Source organism: Chionomys nivalis, chromosome 5 (assembly GCF_950005125.1).
Source record: "Chionomys nivalis chromosome 5, mChiNiv1.1, whole genome shotgun sequence".
In the NCBI taxonomy this organism is placed as follows: domain Eukaryota; kingdom Metazoa; phylum Chordata; class Mammalia; order Rodentia; family Cricetidae; genus Chionomys; species Chionomys nivalis.
In genome coordinates, this window is record NC_080090.1 from 69214138 (window position 1) to 69229996 (window position 15859).

Here is a 15859-nt window from a genome sequence, read left to right on the forward strand (position 1 = left end):
CCTCTCAGGGGCTAGAGAGCTGGCTCAGTGGTCAAGAGTGTTGGCTGTTCTTGCAGAGGATCCAAATTCAGTGCCCAGCACCCATGCCAGGTGGCTCACAACCCCCTATAACTCCAGCTCTAGAGAACCTACCGCCATTTCTGGACTCCCTAGGCACCCCCCACATACACACACTTAAAATTTGTGTCACTCCACTTTTTTAGATAAGTACCATATACCTAAGTTAAACCAGGACCAGGTGAACAATCTAAATAGACCTGTTAGTCGCGAAGAATTAGAAGTTGTTATAAAAAACCTCCCCACCAAAAAAAGCCCAGGTCCAGACGGCTTCAATGCAGAATTCTACCAGAACTTCCAAGAAGACCTAATACCTATACTCCTTAATGTATTTCACAATATTGAAACAGAGAAGTCATTGCCAAATTCCTTTTATGAAGCTGAAGTTACTCTGATACCAAAACCACACAAAGACACAACCAAGAAAGAGAACTACAGGCCAATCTCACTCATGAACATTGACGCAAAAATACTCAATAAAATACTGGCAAACCGAATCCAAGAACACATTAGAAAAATTATCCATTATGATCAAGTAGGCTTCATCCCAGAGATGCAGGGCTGGTTCAACATACGAAAATCTATCAATGTAATCCATCATATAAATAAACTGAAAGTAAAAAACCATATGATCATTTCATTAGATGCTGAAAAAGCATTTGACAAAATTCAACATCCCTTTATGATAAAGGTCTTAGAGAGATTAGGAATACAAGGGTCGTTCCTAACTATAATAAAAGCTATTTATAGCAAGCCATCAGCTAACATCAAATTAAATGGAGAGAAACTCAAAGCTATTCCACTAAAATCAGGAACACGACAAGGTTGTCCACTCTCTCCATACCTCTTTAATATAGTGCTTGAAATTCTAGCAATAGCAATAAGACAACATAAGGGGATCAAAGGGATTCAAATCGGAAAGGAAGAAGTTAAACTTTCATTATTTGCAGACGATATGATAGTGTACATAAGCGACCCCAAAAACTCCAGCAAAGAACTCCTTCAGCTGATAAACACCTTTAGTAGCGTTGCAGGATACAAGATCAATTCCAAAAAATCAGTTGCCCTCCTATACACAAAGGATAAGGAAGCAGAGATGGAAATCAGAGAAGCATCACCCTTCACGATAGCCACAAATAGCATAAAATATCTTGGGGTAACCCTAACCAAGGAAGTAAAGGATCTATTTGACAAGAACTTTAAGTCAATGAAGAAAGAAATTGAGGAGGATACCAGAAAATGGAAGGATCTCCCTTGCTCTTGGATAGGGAGGATCAACATAGTAAAAATGGCAATTCTACCAAGGGCAATTTATAGATTCAATGCAATCCCCATTAAAATCCCATCAAAATTCTTCACAGATCTTGAGAGGACAATAATCAACTTTATATGGAGAAACAAAAAACCCAGGATAGCCAAAACAATCTTATATAATAAAGGATCGTCTGGAGGCATTACCATCCCTGACCTCAAACTCTATTACAGAGCCTCAGTATTGAAAACAGCTTGGTATTGGCATAAAAACAGAGAAGTCGATCAATGGAACCGAGTAGAAGACCCTGATTTTAACCCACAAACTTATGAACACCTAATTTTTGATAAAGGAGGTAAAAGTATTCAATGGAAAAAAGAGAGCATCTTCAACAAATGGTGCTGGCAGAACTGGTTGTCAACGTGTAGAAGAATGAAAATAGATCCATATCTATCACCATGCACAAAACTCAAGTCCAAATGGATTAAAGACCTCAATATTAGTCTGAACACACTGAACCTGATAGAAGAAAAAGTGGGAAGTACTCTACAACATATGGGTACAGGAGATCACTTCCTACGTTTATCCCCAGCAGCACAGACATTAAGGACAACATTGAATAAATGGGACCTCCTGAAACTGAGTAGCTTCTGTAAAGCAAAGGACACTGTCACTAAGACAAAAAGGCAACCCACTGACTGGGAGAAGATCTTCACCAACCCTGCAACAGACAAAGGTCTGATCACCAAAATATATAAAGAACTCAAGAAACTAAACTCTAAAATGCTAATGAACCCAATAAAAAAATGGGGCACTGATCTGAACAGAGAATTCTCAACAGAAGAAATTCAAATGGCCAAAAGACACTTAAGGTCATGCTCAACCTCCTTAGCGATAAGGGAAATGCAAATTAAAACAACTTTGAGATACCATCTTACACCTGTCAGAATGGCTAAAATCAAAAACACCAATGATAGCCTTTGCTGGAGAGGTTGTGGAGAAAGAGGCACACTCATTCATTGCTGGTGGGAATGTAAACTTGTGCAACCACTTTGGAAATCAGTGTGGCGATTTCTCAGGAAATTTGGGATCAACCTACCCCAAGATCCAGTAATACCACTATTGGGAATTTACCCAAGAGACGCCACATCAAATGACAAAAGTATCTGTTCAACTATGTTCATAGCAGCATTGTTTGTAATAGCCAAAACCTGGAAACAACCTAGATGCCCTTCAATGGAGGAATGGATGAAGAAAGTGTGGAATATATACATATTAGAGTACTACTCAGCAGTAAAAAACAATGACTTCTCGAATTTTGCGTGCAAATGGATGGAAATAGAAAACACTATCCTGAGTGAGGTATCCCAGACCCAAAAAGAGGAACATGGGATGTACTCACTCATAATCGGTTTCTAGCCATAAAATAAAAGACATTAAGCATATAATGTGTGATCCTATAGAAGTTAAATAAGAAAGTGAACCCAAAGAAAATCATATAGTCATCCGCATGGAGAGGGGGAAGTAGACAAGATTGCAGGGCAAAAACTGGGAACTGGCGGGTGAGGTGGCATGGGGCAAAAGGGAAATGGGATGAGAAATATGAGAAGGGGAGGATGGGAGGAGCTCGGGGGATTGGGATGGTTGGGATATAGGAAGGATGGATACGGGAGCAGCGAAGTATATATCCTATCTAAGGGAGCCATCTTAGGGTTGGCAAGAGACTTGACTCTTGAGGGGTTCGCAGGTGTCCAGGAATATGTCCCCAGCTGGTACCTTGGGCAACTAAGGAGAGGGAACCTGAAATGACCCTATCCTATACTGATGAATATCTTGCATATCACCTTAGAACCTTCATCTGGCGATGGATCGAGGTAGAGACAGAGTCTCAATTTGGAGCAACGGTCTGAGCTCTTAAGGTCCAAATGAGGAGCAGAAGGAGGGAGAACATGAGCAAAAAATCAGGACCACGAGGGATGCACCCACCCACTGTGACAGTGGAACTGATTTATTGGGAGCCCACCAAGGCCAGCTGGTCTGGGTCTGAATAAGCATGGGTTGATTCCAGACTCTCTGAGCATGGCGGTCAATGAAGACTGATGAGAAGCCAAGGACAATGGCACTAGGTTTCGATCCTAATACATGAACTGGCTTTGTGGGAGCTTAGCCTGTTTGGACGCTCACCTTTCTGGACGTAGATAGAAGGACCTTGGTCTTCCCGCAGGGCAGGGAATTTGGACTGCTCTTCAGTATCGAGAGGGAGGGGGAATGGAGTGGGGGGAGGAGAAGAGGAGTGGGGATAGGGGGAGGGAAGCGGGGGGAGGGGGCAATATTTGAGAGGAGGGGAGGGAAATGGGAAACGGGGAGCAGGTGGAAATTTTAATTAAAAAAGAATAAAAAAAAATTTGTGTCACTCTATGTGGTACTTTGAATAAATACGGCCCCCATTAGGAGGTGTGGCCTTGTGGGGGGGTAAGTGTAGCCTTATTGGAGGAAATGTCTATCAGTCCTTTGCCTGCTGCCTTTGGATCAAGATACAGAACTCTCAGTTTCTTCTCCAGCACCATGTCTGCCTGCATGCAGCATGTTTCCCACGATGACAATAACGATCTAAACCTCTGAAACTGTAAGCCAGCCCCAACTACATGTTGCCCTTTAGAAGAGTTGCTGTGGTCATGGTGTCTCTTCACAGCAATAGAAACCCTAACTAAGACACTCTATATTTGGTACCCTGCCATAGGACTTTCCAGTGCACTTTAAATTAAGCCCTTGCAGGGGACCTACAGGGTCTGGTCCCCATCTGTCTCCAGGTGGTCACTGTCACCCACCCTCTCTCACTCACAGAGCTCCCAGCAGGCTCACAGTCTCAGGACCAGAGGGTCTTTCCACTTCCTGCTCCATCTTCTTGGGATACTCTCTCCATGGCTACTCACTACCTCTTCCTATTTTGTCATCAGAGGGCTTCCTTCCCAACCAACGTCCCTCTAAGGAGATTTTTGCTTCACTTTTCTCTGTAGTTTTATCATTACCTCACCATCACCTGCTCTCAGTTCCTCCCATTGTTTATCGTCTGTCTCCTACATGTGAAAACAAACTCCAGGAAGGTAGGCAGTTTATTTTGAAACACACATGTCAGATCAAAGACAATTCAGAGGAAATCATGTTTGATCATTGACCAAAACAAACCTAATCACGATTTTTTTTTAGACTGACCTTCACAACAGCAAGCTAAATTTCCTCGTATCAAAACATCAATAAGAAAAAAAAAACATATAATGAGATTTGAACCTGTCTAGCTTTCTTTTCATATAGATCACACAAATAAAAAAGAAATCATATAGACTCTCACATCAAGGCAGTATTTTTTAGCATAAAATGACTTAGAGTAGTTTTTAAAATTGTAATTCACATAGTTGAAATATTAGCATCTATACTCATTTCTCCAGTGAGGGGAAGATGTATTCAAGTGTCCATGGCTTACCTTGGTCCTCAGGAACTGCGATGTTGGATCCCGTTGCTGCTCCACCTCACTGCGCACGTGACTACAGAAAGCCACAGAATACTGTCGGCTATAGTAGGGGCTGAAGTTTTTGATAGAAGCCTCAGTTTTTCCTGAAAAGACACAAAAATCAGAATTGTGAAGTGTAGCATGCCTCACAGGATAGACATCAAACTACTTTAAACACACACACCCCAACCCTGCATCTCCCAGATACCCCTGTGGACCGGGCTATGTCACCAGCCTGCTCCCCGGGAATGTCGCTACCTGCTGCACCTGCTTCAAACCCTCTCTCACCGCCTAGCATCCCCCAGAGGAGCTCAGAGTCCCTGGGACCATTCAGTAGTAAGAGGAGTCTCCTTCCGTGTCCACTTCACCCACTGCTATGACTGTAAAAGCAGTCTGTCTTGTCTCCTATCCACGCCAGTCTGTTATTTATTCCCCTACATGACTGCAATCCCAGTGTCCACCCTTCCAGACTCTGTATCTGCATTACTCGTTTTTCTTCAGCACCTGAAAGTTGAGCCTCTAGTCCTTTGCCTCCTCAGTCCTGGATCAAAACACAATCCTGAGGTGGGAAGATGGCTCAGTTGGTAAGGTGCTGGTTACACATGCAGGAAGACCTGAGTTTAGACTCCAACATCCACGTAAAAAATCCTAGTGCTGAGGAGATGGAGATAGGGGACCCAGGGGTTTGCGGGCCAGAAGATTAGTTAAATTAGTTAGATTCGGGTTCAGTGAGAGACCCTGTCTCAAAACACAAAAGTGGAGAGCGACTGAGGAAGTCACCTGACGTCAACCTCTGGCCTCTACACACATACTATATGTGAACACACACACAAGGTGGGGGAGGAGTGGAGGGAGAAAGAGAGAGAGAGAGACTTGTGCTTCTAGGCTCCTAGTTTAGGAGACTTTGGGCATATAAAGTGTCATATGATTGGCATGAGGTAGAGGGAGGAACTGACTTAAAAGTCTTGAGACCTGGACTATAGACCCTATTCTAACTGTGAGACAGACATCACCATCTAACCTCAGCCAACTTCCTCAGCTCTGCAGGCCTACTGTCCCTGACCCTGAAGGGGCATAGACTTGGATCCTCACTGTTCTTTGGGATCAGGCAACACTGAAGCATAATCCTGAAGGTACAACTACATCACCACACTGACCAGCAATGATATTTTGGTCTCTTGCTACCAGGGATGAATTTTGCTGTCAATCATGAAGGATCTGGAGTTGGAGGAAGGGGAAAGAGCCAGTTGCCTTTCCAGCCCTTGCTTAGCATGGGGGAGTACAGAAGAAGAAAGGGCGAAAGAGTGTCTGAATCCGATTAGAAATCATCTTGGCCTTTCGGATGCTTGCTTCGAAGTATCAGTATCAGCTTCTCCATCTATTTGGACAAGCAGTTACAACAAGAACAGGTAGGATAAGAGCTTGAGGGAAAATAAACCAGAAATAACTCTCCAAAATATTTTAAAATACTTCATGAGAGGCTTGGCTTAGCTTTTGTTTTTCAAATCTGATATTTTAGTTGACAGAGAAATATTAAAATATAACTTACTGGCAAGATTTGCACAGATCTATTATGCATGTAAAATGCCAGAAATTATGAGGAATCTGAGCCAGGTATGTGGAGATGTTTGGTAGGAGAACCCTGAATCCCGTAGCCTCCTGGTTGGATGCCCATGAAATCACAGCTAAGAGCCATGTGTTCAAATAACCTCTATCAACAGACACACCTACTTTTGCTTGGGCATTTTTCATTCTTATAATGTGTATGAGAAAAGGGAGTTCTTTTGTATTCCCTTAATAAAATGACATTTATGGGTTATATTTATGGGCTTTAGTAATTATTACTTGTAAGGTCCTTTGAGACCCACTAATAATAGATTCTGTAGAAATGCAAATAAAAGCCCCTATAATTTGAATCAGGCATGCTTCTGCTTGCTCCCTGAGTTTATGGTATTACAATTAATCAGTATTTGCATAATACTTTAATATGCTCGGGCTTTATAAGCATCTAATTGGTTATTATTTTATTAGCTTTTATTACAACGCATAAATAGTAATCCTATATTCTTGTCTATAATTTTCTTTCATAGGAGTGGGACATCTTCAAGAATTCCCACAATGAGAGTGAGTCTCACTTTACAGAAACGTGAAAACGGTGAGGAAAATTTGCCCTTTAATTCCAGGCAAGCACTGTTCAGTCTGTCCGAAGAGTGCCATGCTAATTGTTGGTGCTAATTTTTGCTCTCTTACCAGCACGAGAATGAAATGACAGGAGGTGACTCTTCTTTTTATAATGATATCTGTGAAGCTTATTAAAGCCGATTTTCTACTACCTCACCACACCACCTGCAGAAATCCCCTGCTCCTACCAAGACATCTTAAAGTCACCCCTCCCAACACATGAGAAAAATGTTTTTGGGATTTGAATATCTGCCCACGGCATCATCAACACAGCACCCCCAAGTCACACGTAAAGAAAAGATTGCAGATTTCTCTTAGTGACTGGTGCAAATGGAAAGAAGATAGCTAACAGCATCACAAGACCCAAGAAGAAAAGCACCAAAGCTGGTCTCCAAACACATCACATCTAGACATTAGATTAGTTTGTCTGGACCTACACGGGAGCACCTAATGTAAAGTCTTTGAGGACGGAAGTAAAGTCTGGGGTTGGGACAAAATATCAGTGTGTCAGGAAGACAAACTCTGGAGTCAGATAGAAATGGGCTCAAGTATTTCACCACTTGGTGGCTGTATGACTTCCTAGGAGTTACCTTTTCTTCCTTCACACATGAAAAATGATGGTGGCTTCACAGAATTACTGTAATGACCACACAGAATACCTCAGTAAAGTACTTGGTGTCATTGCTGGCCCACAGGGAATTGAAAGTGGCTACAGCGCTGGGGATGATGGCAGTGATGGAGCCCCTAACCAGGTACCAGGGGAAATTCTTCAGTCTGAACTAATGAATTAAGAAAAAAAGGGCAATCTGTCTACTGTGCTCTTGAGTGGACACATCTTGGCTTGCAGAACTGAGAGCAGCTGCCCCTCCCATTGCAAGCCTGACACAAATATTACCCACATTTCCATAGATGTTTCTGGCTTAAGATGCCCTCTGTGTATCCCTGAGTTAAAAATCAACTACATAATGCCAGGAGTAGTGGTGCATGCCTGTGATGCAGCACTCAGTCACCCAATGAAAATATGGGCTAAAAGATGATGCCCTGTCTCAAAAAGAAAAACTAAATTAAAAAACAAAAACCTCGTCTCCATAAAACATTAAATTATCAATTGAAGGCAAAAGCATAGTCAGTATCTGTGTTACACTGAGCCCCAATCTTTCTGCCTGTAAAATACAGATAATGACGAACCTCATCACAGGATTTTAGGAAGGGTACATGAAACATTACACATGTTTAAAAAGGTATCTAGAGCAGCACTGACCATTGGTTAATTGATACATTTTAAGTATTATTCAGTATTCTTTCTGAAAACACTCAAATAAATGGGTCAGCTCATAAGTGCCCCCAAAAATAAACTCTAGGGAAAACTACTCACTTTCTAATTTTCAAGATTCCAGAGTATTGGACTTCCATCATCCCCCCCCCAATTCAGTGTGACACCCTCCTTTCTAAAAGTGTCGTAAGCCACACTGCTGGGGCTTCCAGCACAAGGAGGCGAATGAGTCGCAGAAAGTCGGGACCCATCGGCAGGGCTTCTTCTCCCTTTGGAATATCAACACTGTCGACACAGGCACAATTCTGCTAATCCTGCTCTGTGGCTCCAGCCTGTGCAGGGCATCGTATTACAACAATTTACTCACTCGATTCAATCCTCACTGACACCAAAAAAGGCCTGTTCCACAGCTCTCGCCACAACCCTTAGCTTGGTTTCGGCTTTCTGCAGAAAAGGCATTTGTGGGCCCTTCCAAAACCATTTTCAAACACGAAGGCACAAAATCTTGGTGCCTGTTCAATTCCCTTCTCTCTGAATCCTAGTTTCAACCAGATCCTGTCCCCTTTATTTCTACACCATTTCAAGCTTTATTTTTATTTTTTTATTAATGTATGCTTGTGTGCATATGCCTCGTGTGTGCAGGTGCTCCCAGAGACCAGTAGAGGGCATCAGATCCCCTGGAGCTGCAGATCAGACAGTTGCCTGCTTCACAGTGTGGATGCTGGAAACTGAACTCAGGTCCTCTGCAGGGCAGTGAGTACTCTTAACTGCTGATCCATCTCTCAGCCCCTTTACACTAATTACTGAATCCATCCCCTTTTCCCCACCTCAACCCCTATATTATCTATCAGGCCTTTATTAACCTCAACCTCCTAAGAATCTCTTAATTTGCTCTGTGCAAGCACAGCAAGATTAAATACTTAGCTCTCTGCTCTAAAACATGAATGAAAATGTGCAGAGGAGAAGGGAATGCAGCAGATTCTAAGAAGGGCTAGGGTCTAGGATGATGGGACAGGATGACAAAGACAATATGGCCACTGGGACACATTCAAGATAAAGCTACCACAAGCTGCAAAAGGCCAGATGCTAAACTGAGGGTCTGCCCTGGAGAACAAAGTCCCGGCATTGAGACTGTTGGGACATTCAGTTTAAGGCCATAAGGGACAGACCTCATTAGTTACAAAGGTCACAGATCTCTGGGTCCTGGCCTGACAAGTTCCAGTCACATGGAGAAGTCACACTATGTCACTTCTTGTGTGGCCATCCTCAATAGCTCCCACTGCCTGTAACATCTCAGGCTGTCACTGAAAGAGGCCAAGCCACCTGTCTGATATCTTCCCACTTGCCCTCAATCCAAGCCCAGGCAGTGATTATCATCTAATCCTTCCCCATTCCTGTCTCCCCGTAAGAGTTCCATCATTCACCTTCACACTCTTCAAGCCCAGAGGCCGATGCCAACCCCAAAAGGATCCTTTGCAGACCTGGCCAGCTGGAACTAATCTCACCACCTTTGCATTCTGCCGCTTTTGCTACAACTGTGCAAATACGTCCAATCTCCCCTCCCAGGGGTACTGTACCTGCACACCCGACAAATATTTGGTGAGTGGAGGGGAGAACAGCTGAGCAAATATTCAAGACTAAAGAAAACCATAATGCATAACAATAATGAAACCCATGACATCATCCCAGGAAGGAAGGTTGGGGCTTACCTAATTATTATTATGAATCCCAATGCATATTTGCTTACAGAAATCAGAATTTTACAGGTTAATTCCTTTTAAAGTTTTAAATAAGTTTTACTCATGAAAATACTTGAAATGATTAACAATCACTTCTTGGTTTGTTTGACCTGATCAGTCTAAAAAGACGGAAAACATGTAACAGTCTGGCTGAAATTTAGTTTGAAGAATCTGAATTTGCATGTTTTCTAGAACCGCGGTTCTCAATATGAGGGTTACAAGCCCTTTGGAGGTCACATGACCCTTTCACAGGGGTTGCCTAAGACTGTTGGAAAACACAGATATTTACATTGCAATTCATATCAGTATCAAAATTACAGTTGCGAAGTAGTAATGAAAATAACATTATGGTTTGGGGTCACCACAACATGGGGAAATGTATTGAAGGATTGCAGCATTAGGAAGGTTGAAAACCACTGGTCTAGAAGGCTCTTTGATAGATAGTGCCCACAGTCACATGGTTCCCTCAAATCCATTTAACAGTCGTGAGGTCTCTGCTCTGTCGCATTGCTTATGGTCGTAATGCTTCGTAGCCGTTATTCCTGCTGTTCAAGAGCTATAAACAACCTAAAATCTTCTCAAGGGGGGGAGCTGCCTTTATTTCAATTCCTTTTACAAAACTAGTTCATAAGAAAAAGATACAAGGAATTAAAACACCATTGTGTCATGAAACACAAAACAATTCCAACACTAATTTTGCTGTATTCTTTCCTAATCTTTTAAAATTATATTACAGTTTTTATCTGGTGTTATTTAGTTGCCATTTGATCTGTGGATTTTCTTGTAACATGGAAGAAAATCATTGTTTTTAAGATGTTAGTTTTCTATTACAAAAGATAAAGGTATAGATATAAAAACTTTAACAAGATGGCTCTTTCACTAGAACTAAGGTGACCCACATATGAAGAGAAAACTAAGTGGGTTTTGGTACAGTTTCTTAAGACCTACCAAGGTTGCAGGTAAAGATTAATTTTGGTAAATAAGAAAAAAATCCCTCCAAAATTTCAATAATTTTAAGATATAATATATGCCAATGTGTATTTCTCCTGGGTTGGTAAAATTGAAGAGATTTCTAAGTCCCCATGAATTATAGCATCAGCTATGATCTTGGGTTGCTAAGCACCATAACTTTACACCTTAGGGTGGAAAATTGGAAATCCCAATTCACAATACAGAGGTGCAAAAATCTAATTACATACAATGATGCCCAAGGACTCTCTTTCTTCAAGTAAATGCCTTAGAGAATGAGGATAAATTGGATTCTCCATAATTGAAGTAAAGGGAGGGAGAGAGAAGAGGGAGGAAAGGGGAAAGTGGGGGGAGAAAATGAGAACACATTTATTACCGGTGCTGGGTGACAGGCTGTTAACAGACTCCGGTAGGAAATGGCAGAATGATTCATGGGCAGCCTTGACTCTGCAGATTCCACGGACTTCTTGCAAAAACTCCAGCGTGAGCCAAAAGGTGAGATGTGTATAAACCAACTTAAGCTCTCCATGATTTACTTTGGATGTTAAACCGCAGAGACACACACAAATATGTACGCTTCCACAGGAGATTACATTAAGCATATTAAAGTCTCCAGCAATCACTAAGGGTTCAGTACACATCTGGATTAAAAGCAAGCCTATCAGGAATAAACAACACAACCCAGTTTTCTGGGTTTCTAAACTCAAACTCAGAGGTCCAAAGTGGTGAGAACAGTTTGCAATGAACTTGCCCTCAGACTATTAGAGACCCTGTCCATAGAGCAAGCCCGCACATCTGGCAGCGTGCTGTCTTTAAAGGCATGCGGTAGAAGAGAAAGTGGGAAGTACACTTGAACACATTGGCACGGGAGACCACTTCCTAAATAGAACCCCAGCAGCACAGACACTGAGAGAAACAACTGATAAATGGGACCTCCTGAAACTGAAAAGTTTCTGTAAAGCAAAGGACACAGTCAACAAGATAAAACAGCAGCCAACAGAATGGGAAAAGATCATCACCAACCCCACATCGGACAAATGGCTGATCTCCAAAATATACTAAGGACATGAAATGCATATTTACAGTTATCAGAAGAGCTGAAAGCGGACGTTACACATAACTAATATTGCAGTCACAACTGCATATTATTAATTCGTTTCATATACATTGTAGATTTTTGCAAACTAGCCTTTTGTTTTGAGACAGGGTCTCATTTTTTTTTATTCCAGGCTGGCCTAGAATTGACTATGTAGCCCAGGTTGGCCTCAAATTTATGACAATCCTTGTGCCAGGCATGTGTCACCACACCCGCGTCAAACCGTAATTAATAATACTGTTTCTCAGACTGATGAGATAGCTCGTTGGTAAAGGCATTTGTCTCCAAGCCTGACAACTTGAGATGGAAACCAGGGACCTGCGTGGTAGGGCAAAAGAAGGGGCACAAGTTGTCCTCTGACCTCCACACGCATATAAAAGCACAAGGTTGTGTGGGCACACACATTAAATAATAAATAAATACAAGTCTAAATATTGAAGGTTTTAGAGTGCAAGGACGATCTGAGGATGATAAAAGAATTGTTTCCACTTGGCAAAGAGTAACATTTAAAAACAGTCGCCTATTAGGGTAGGTGGGGCTTTATAGTCGGATGCAGAGGAGAGCTGCGCTCCTGTTGTGAAATGTGACTCTGTGTCCCAGGTTTCTGGCTGTCATCCGTTTCCCTTCCTCTGAGCAAGTCACTTGACATCCTCCTTTGAGCCTCTCTCTGGGAGCCCATGGTCTTCAGCACCAACACACCCAGTGGGAGGCTTCTGGGTTTCAAAGGCATCAGAAAAGATTCTGTCCCTGCTGGAGGAGCTGAGCTTACAGCAACACCAAAGTTTACTAGAGAAAGTTGCAGGTCCAAATCCCATTCTGTTGCTTCCACTGCTTCTTAGGAACATGACCTTAAGCAAGTTTTACCTCTGGAACACGTTTTGCAGATGTGGAAGCCATCTGCTCATCCAGTTGGCTGAAAGGCATATAAAGGGATCCTTTCAGAAGACAAGAAACTCTCCAGATAAAGGATACAAACATTACAGAGAGGTAATTGCTCACAGATGAAGAAATGTCCTAGGCTTAAAAATGTGTTATCTAATAGAAGCCTCATCTGTGGAGCAGGTGAACGTATCCATCATCTCAGCAGTTTCTTGCTTGAGATTGATATTCTAGTGAGCTTTAATTAACTCCTCTTTACAGTCTGTAAAAATACGTCAGGCTTTCATTTTAAAAATGAAAATACAGACCACAAATCTCTCTTTCTTTTCTTGCTGCTATATTAAGATTCTCCTCAATGGCTTGATAAAAAGTAGGAAATTCTATTCCCTCTTCCAGACCAAAATCTTCAGACTAAAATGAAACTACCTGAGAGAGGCCAGAGGAGCTGTGGGCAGTGTGGCTCTCAGGCGGACTCTTAGGGTAGAGCTAGTTTGGTGGATTCAACAGCACTGTAATGAATTGGACACGGGCATTCATCAGCATCAGCAAAATGCCTGAAAATGTAATACCCGTGAAGTCGGGGCTCTGACCTAACACACCCAATCGTGAAAGTCCAAACACATCCAATCGCTAACATCCAATATTCTCTTTAGACTCTCTACAGAACAGAGAAGCACTCTGGCGCTCCAGGGAGTGTGTGTGTGTGTGTGTGTGTGTGTGTGTGTGTGTGTTAGGGTGGGGGTGGGGTCATGTTCCATGATCCAAAGCGCTAGGCTCCTTTGTTTTGCGTGTGAGCAGGCATGCAGGGGCCATAGCACGCCTACAGAGATCAGAGGACATCATGGGGGACATCAGAGGACAACATTCTCTCCCTCTACCACGTGAGCCCCAGGTTTTGAATTCAGTTTGTCAGGCCAGGCAGCAAGCACGTTTACACACGTTCACCCACCAAATCATCTCTTCAGCCTGGAAATTATTTTTGAAATCAGATGAGTTAACTAGGGATGGGATGTAAGAGGAAACAGCAAGTGTGTAACTATGCCAGGGAGATGTAAGACAGACAGACAGACGAGAAGAGCCAAGTCCTCCTTGATGTCAGGTGAGTAGGCTTTATGAGACAGAGGGGAAAGACCTCAGTAGGGTTAAAGGCCTGCATTCTAGTCCATTCCTGAGTCTGCTGCTGCTCTGGGGGCATATCACACAACACCCGCAGAGGATCCCAAAGCTTAGGAGACTCATGGGTATTCCCATTCCGCAGACGTGTTCTTAAGGGATTATAGTGGGATTCCCTCAGCGTCCAGGAAGCTCTTGAGCACAGCACACAGACACCACAGGAAAAGTGACCACTTGCAGAAATGGTCTGTGCTAATAATGTTTCTGAGGCCCTTCTCATCCAGAAAGCTGATCTGATTAAAAAAGGACCTTCAACATATGTGTGTGTATATGTGTGCATGTGTGTGTTAGTTATACAAGGGTGATAAAGGAATGTATACGTATGTGTATATGCTAGCTATACAAGGGAAGATAATGTGTCATTTTATATTTTTCATGTATCTAGTTTATCCTCCAATTACTACAGTAGCAAACAAGAATCAAGCACTTATAGTTAAATCAACAATATCATGTAAATGTTACAATTAAATAAATTAAAATTTTTAAATGAACAGTTCAAGTGATGTTCTCAGGCCTGTTTGTTGTTTGTTTGTTTGTTTGTTGTTTTGTTAGATTTACTGCAGTTTTTTCTTACTATTTTTGTGTTCCCCTGTTTGGTATAAAGCAGACCCAATAGTATTTATTTATATTATCAGATCAGTTCCTGAGTGCTGGGACTAAAGGCTTGCTCCACCACTGCCTGGAGTATTTGCCTGTCTTCCTCACAAGGTCCCATAGCTTCCTGCTACATGGCAAAGCGGGCAAAGCTGTGTGCTGGCTCCATTAGAATAAAAAAGAGCCCAGCTTTGACTGGACCTCCACCATTTGTCAAACTGTTTCTCATCCCCAATTCCAGTTCCACTTTTCAAAAGTGGCATTACATCTTCTCGAGTGTCCTCAACCCCTTGCATACTCTCTCTTTACTCTTAGAAGACTTCCTCATTTTTTTTAAAAAAAGGAAATTGAAGTTTCATTTCTCTCCAATCCAGCTCCAAGTTAATCTCACAATCAACTGTATACTTTCTTCCTTCCTGTTTGACTAAAACAGAAGTGAGGCCATATTGATCACCCCCTCTGTCTTGGATCATCCTCAAATCCTGAAGGAAAACGAAGCAAAGCCAATCTCAATCTCCCTCTCAGTCATCTGTGGCCCTTTTCTTCTCTTGAAAAGGTGTTTCTAAATCCCCTGTTCCCAACCCACCACTCCATCACCTACTTCTCCATCATCCACTCCTTCCTCAGCAACTCAAAGGTCAAAGGACAGACTGTGCACTCAAATGATCCCTACCTGTGTGTCTGCTGCCCCAGACTCTCTAGACCCCTCATATGTATGTCCGACACTCTCCTGCTCAGGAATTCCACATGAAGTCCATCAGGCACTCCAAAACTGTTCTCCAAGTCACTGGAAAGATTCATCCTTGCCCGAGCGTCTGCAGTGAAAACCTCAAGTTTCCCCTTTGTTCTCTGCCTTCCAGGACCATACTCACCAAATCCTACCCTTTGACCTCAGGTATGTCTCCGAAATGCAGGCTTGCTACCAACATTTGGTACAGACCTTCATCTGTTCCAAGAAATGCCCCATCAGTGAGCTCTTACCTTCCCCCCTGCCTCTGCTCAGGCCCCTACAAATCTGATCCTCAGTCTGGGCACAGGGGTTCCTGCTAGTAATCACAGCACTCCAAAGGCAGGGGCAAGATGATTGCTCCCTCAGTTAGTGTTATCTTGGGTTACATATGAATTCCAGGCCAGCCTG

General features: G+C 42.6%; 1 protein-coding gene across 1 annotated transcript in view; it reads right to left on the minus strand.

The window, feature by feature from the left end:
• The window catches only part of Niban1 (niban apoptosis regulator 1), a 148008-nt gene that overhangs the window by 84458 nt on the left and 47691 nt on the right, over positions 1-15859 (minus strand). Inside the window, exon 2 of the mRNA XM_057770625.1 lies at positions 4791-4921. Within this exon, the coding sequence (XP_057626608.1) occupies positions 4791-4921 (131 nt within the window). The remainder of the gene's footprint in view (positions 1-4790; positions 4922-15859) is intronic.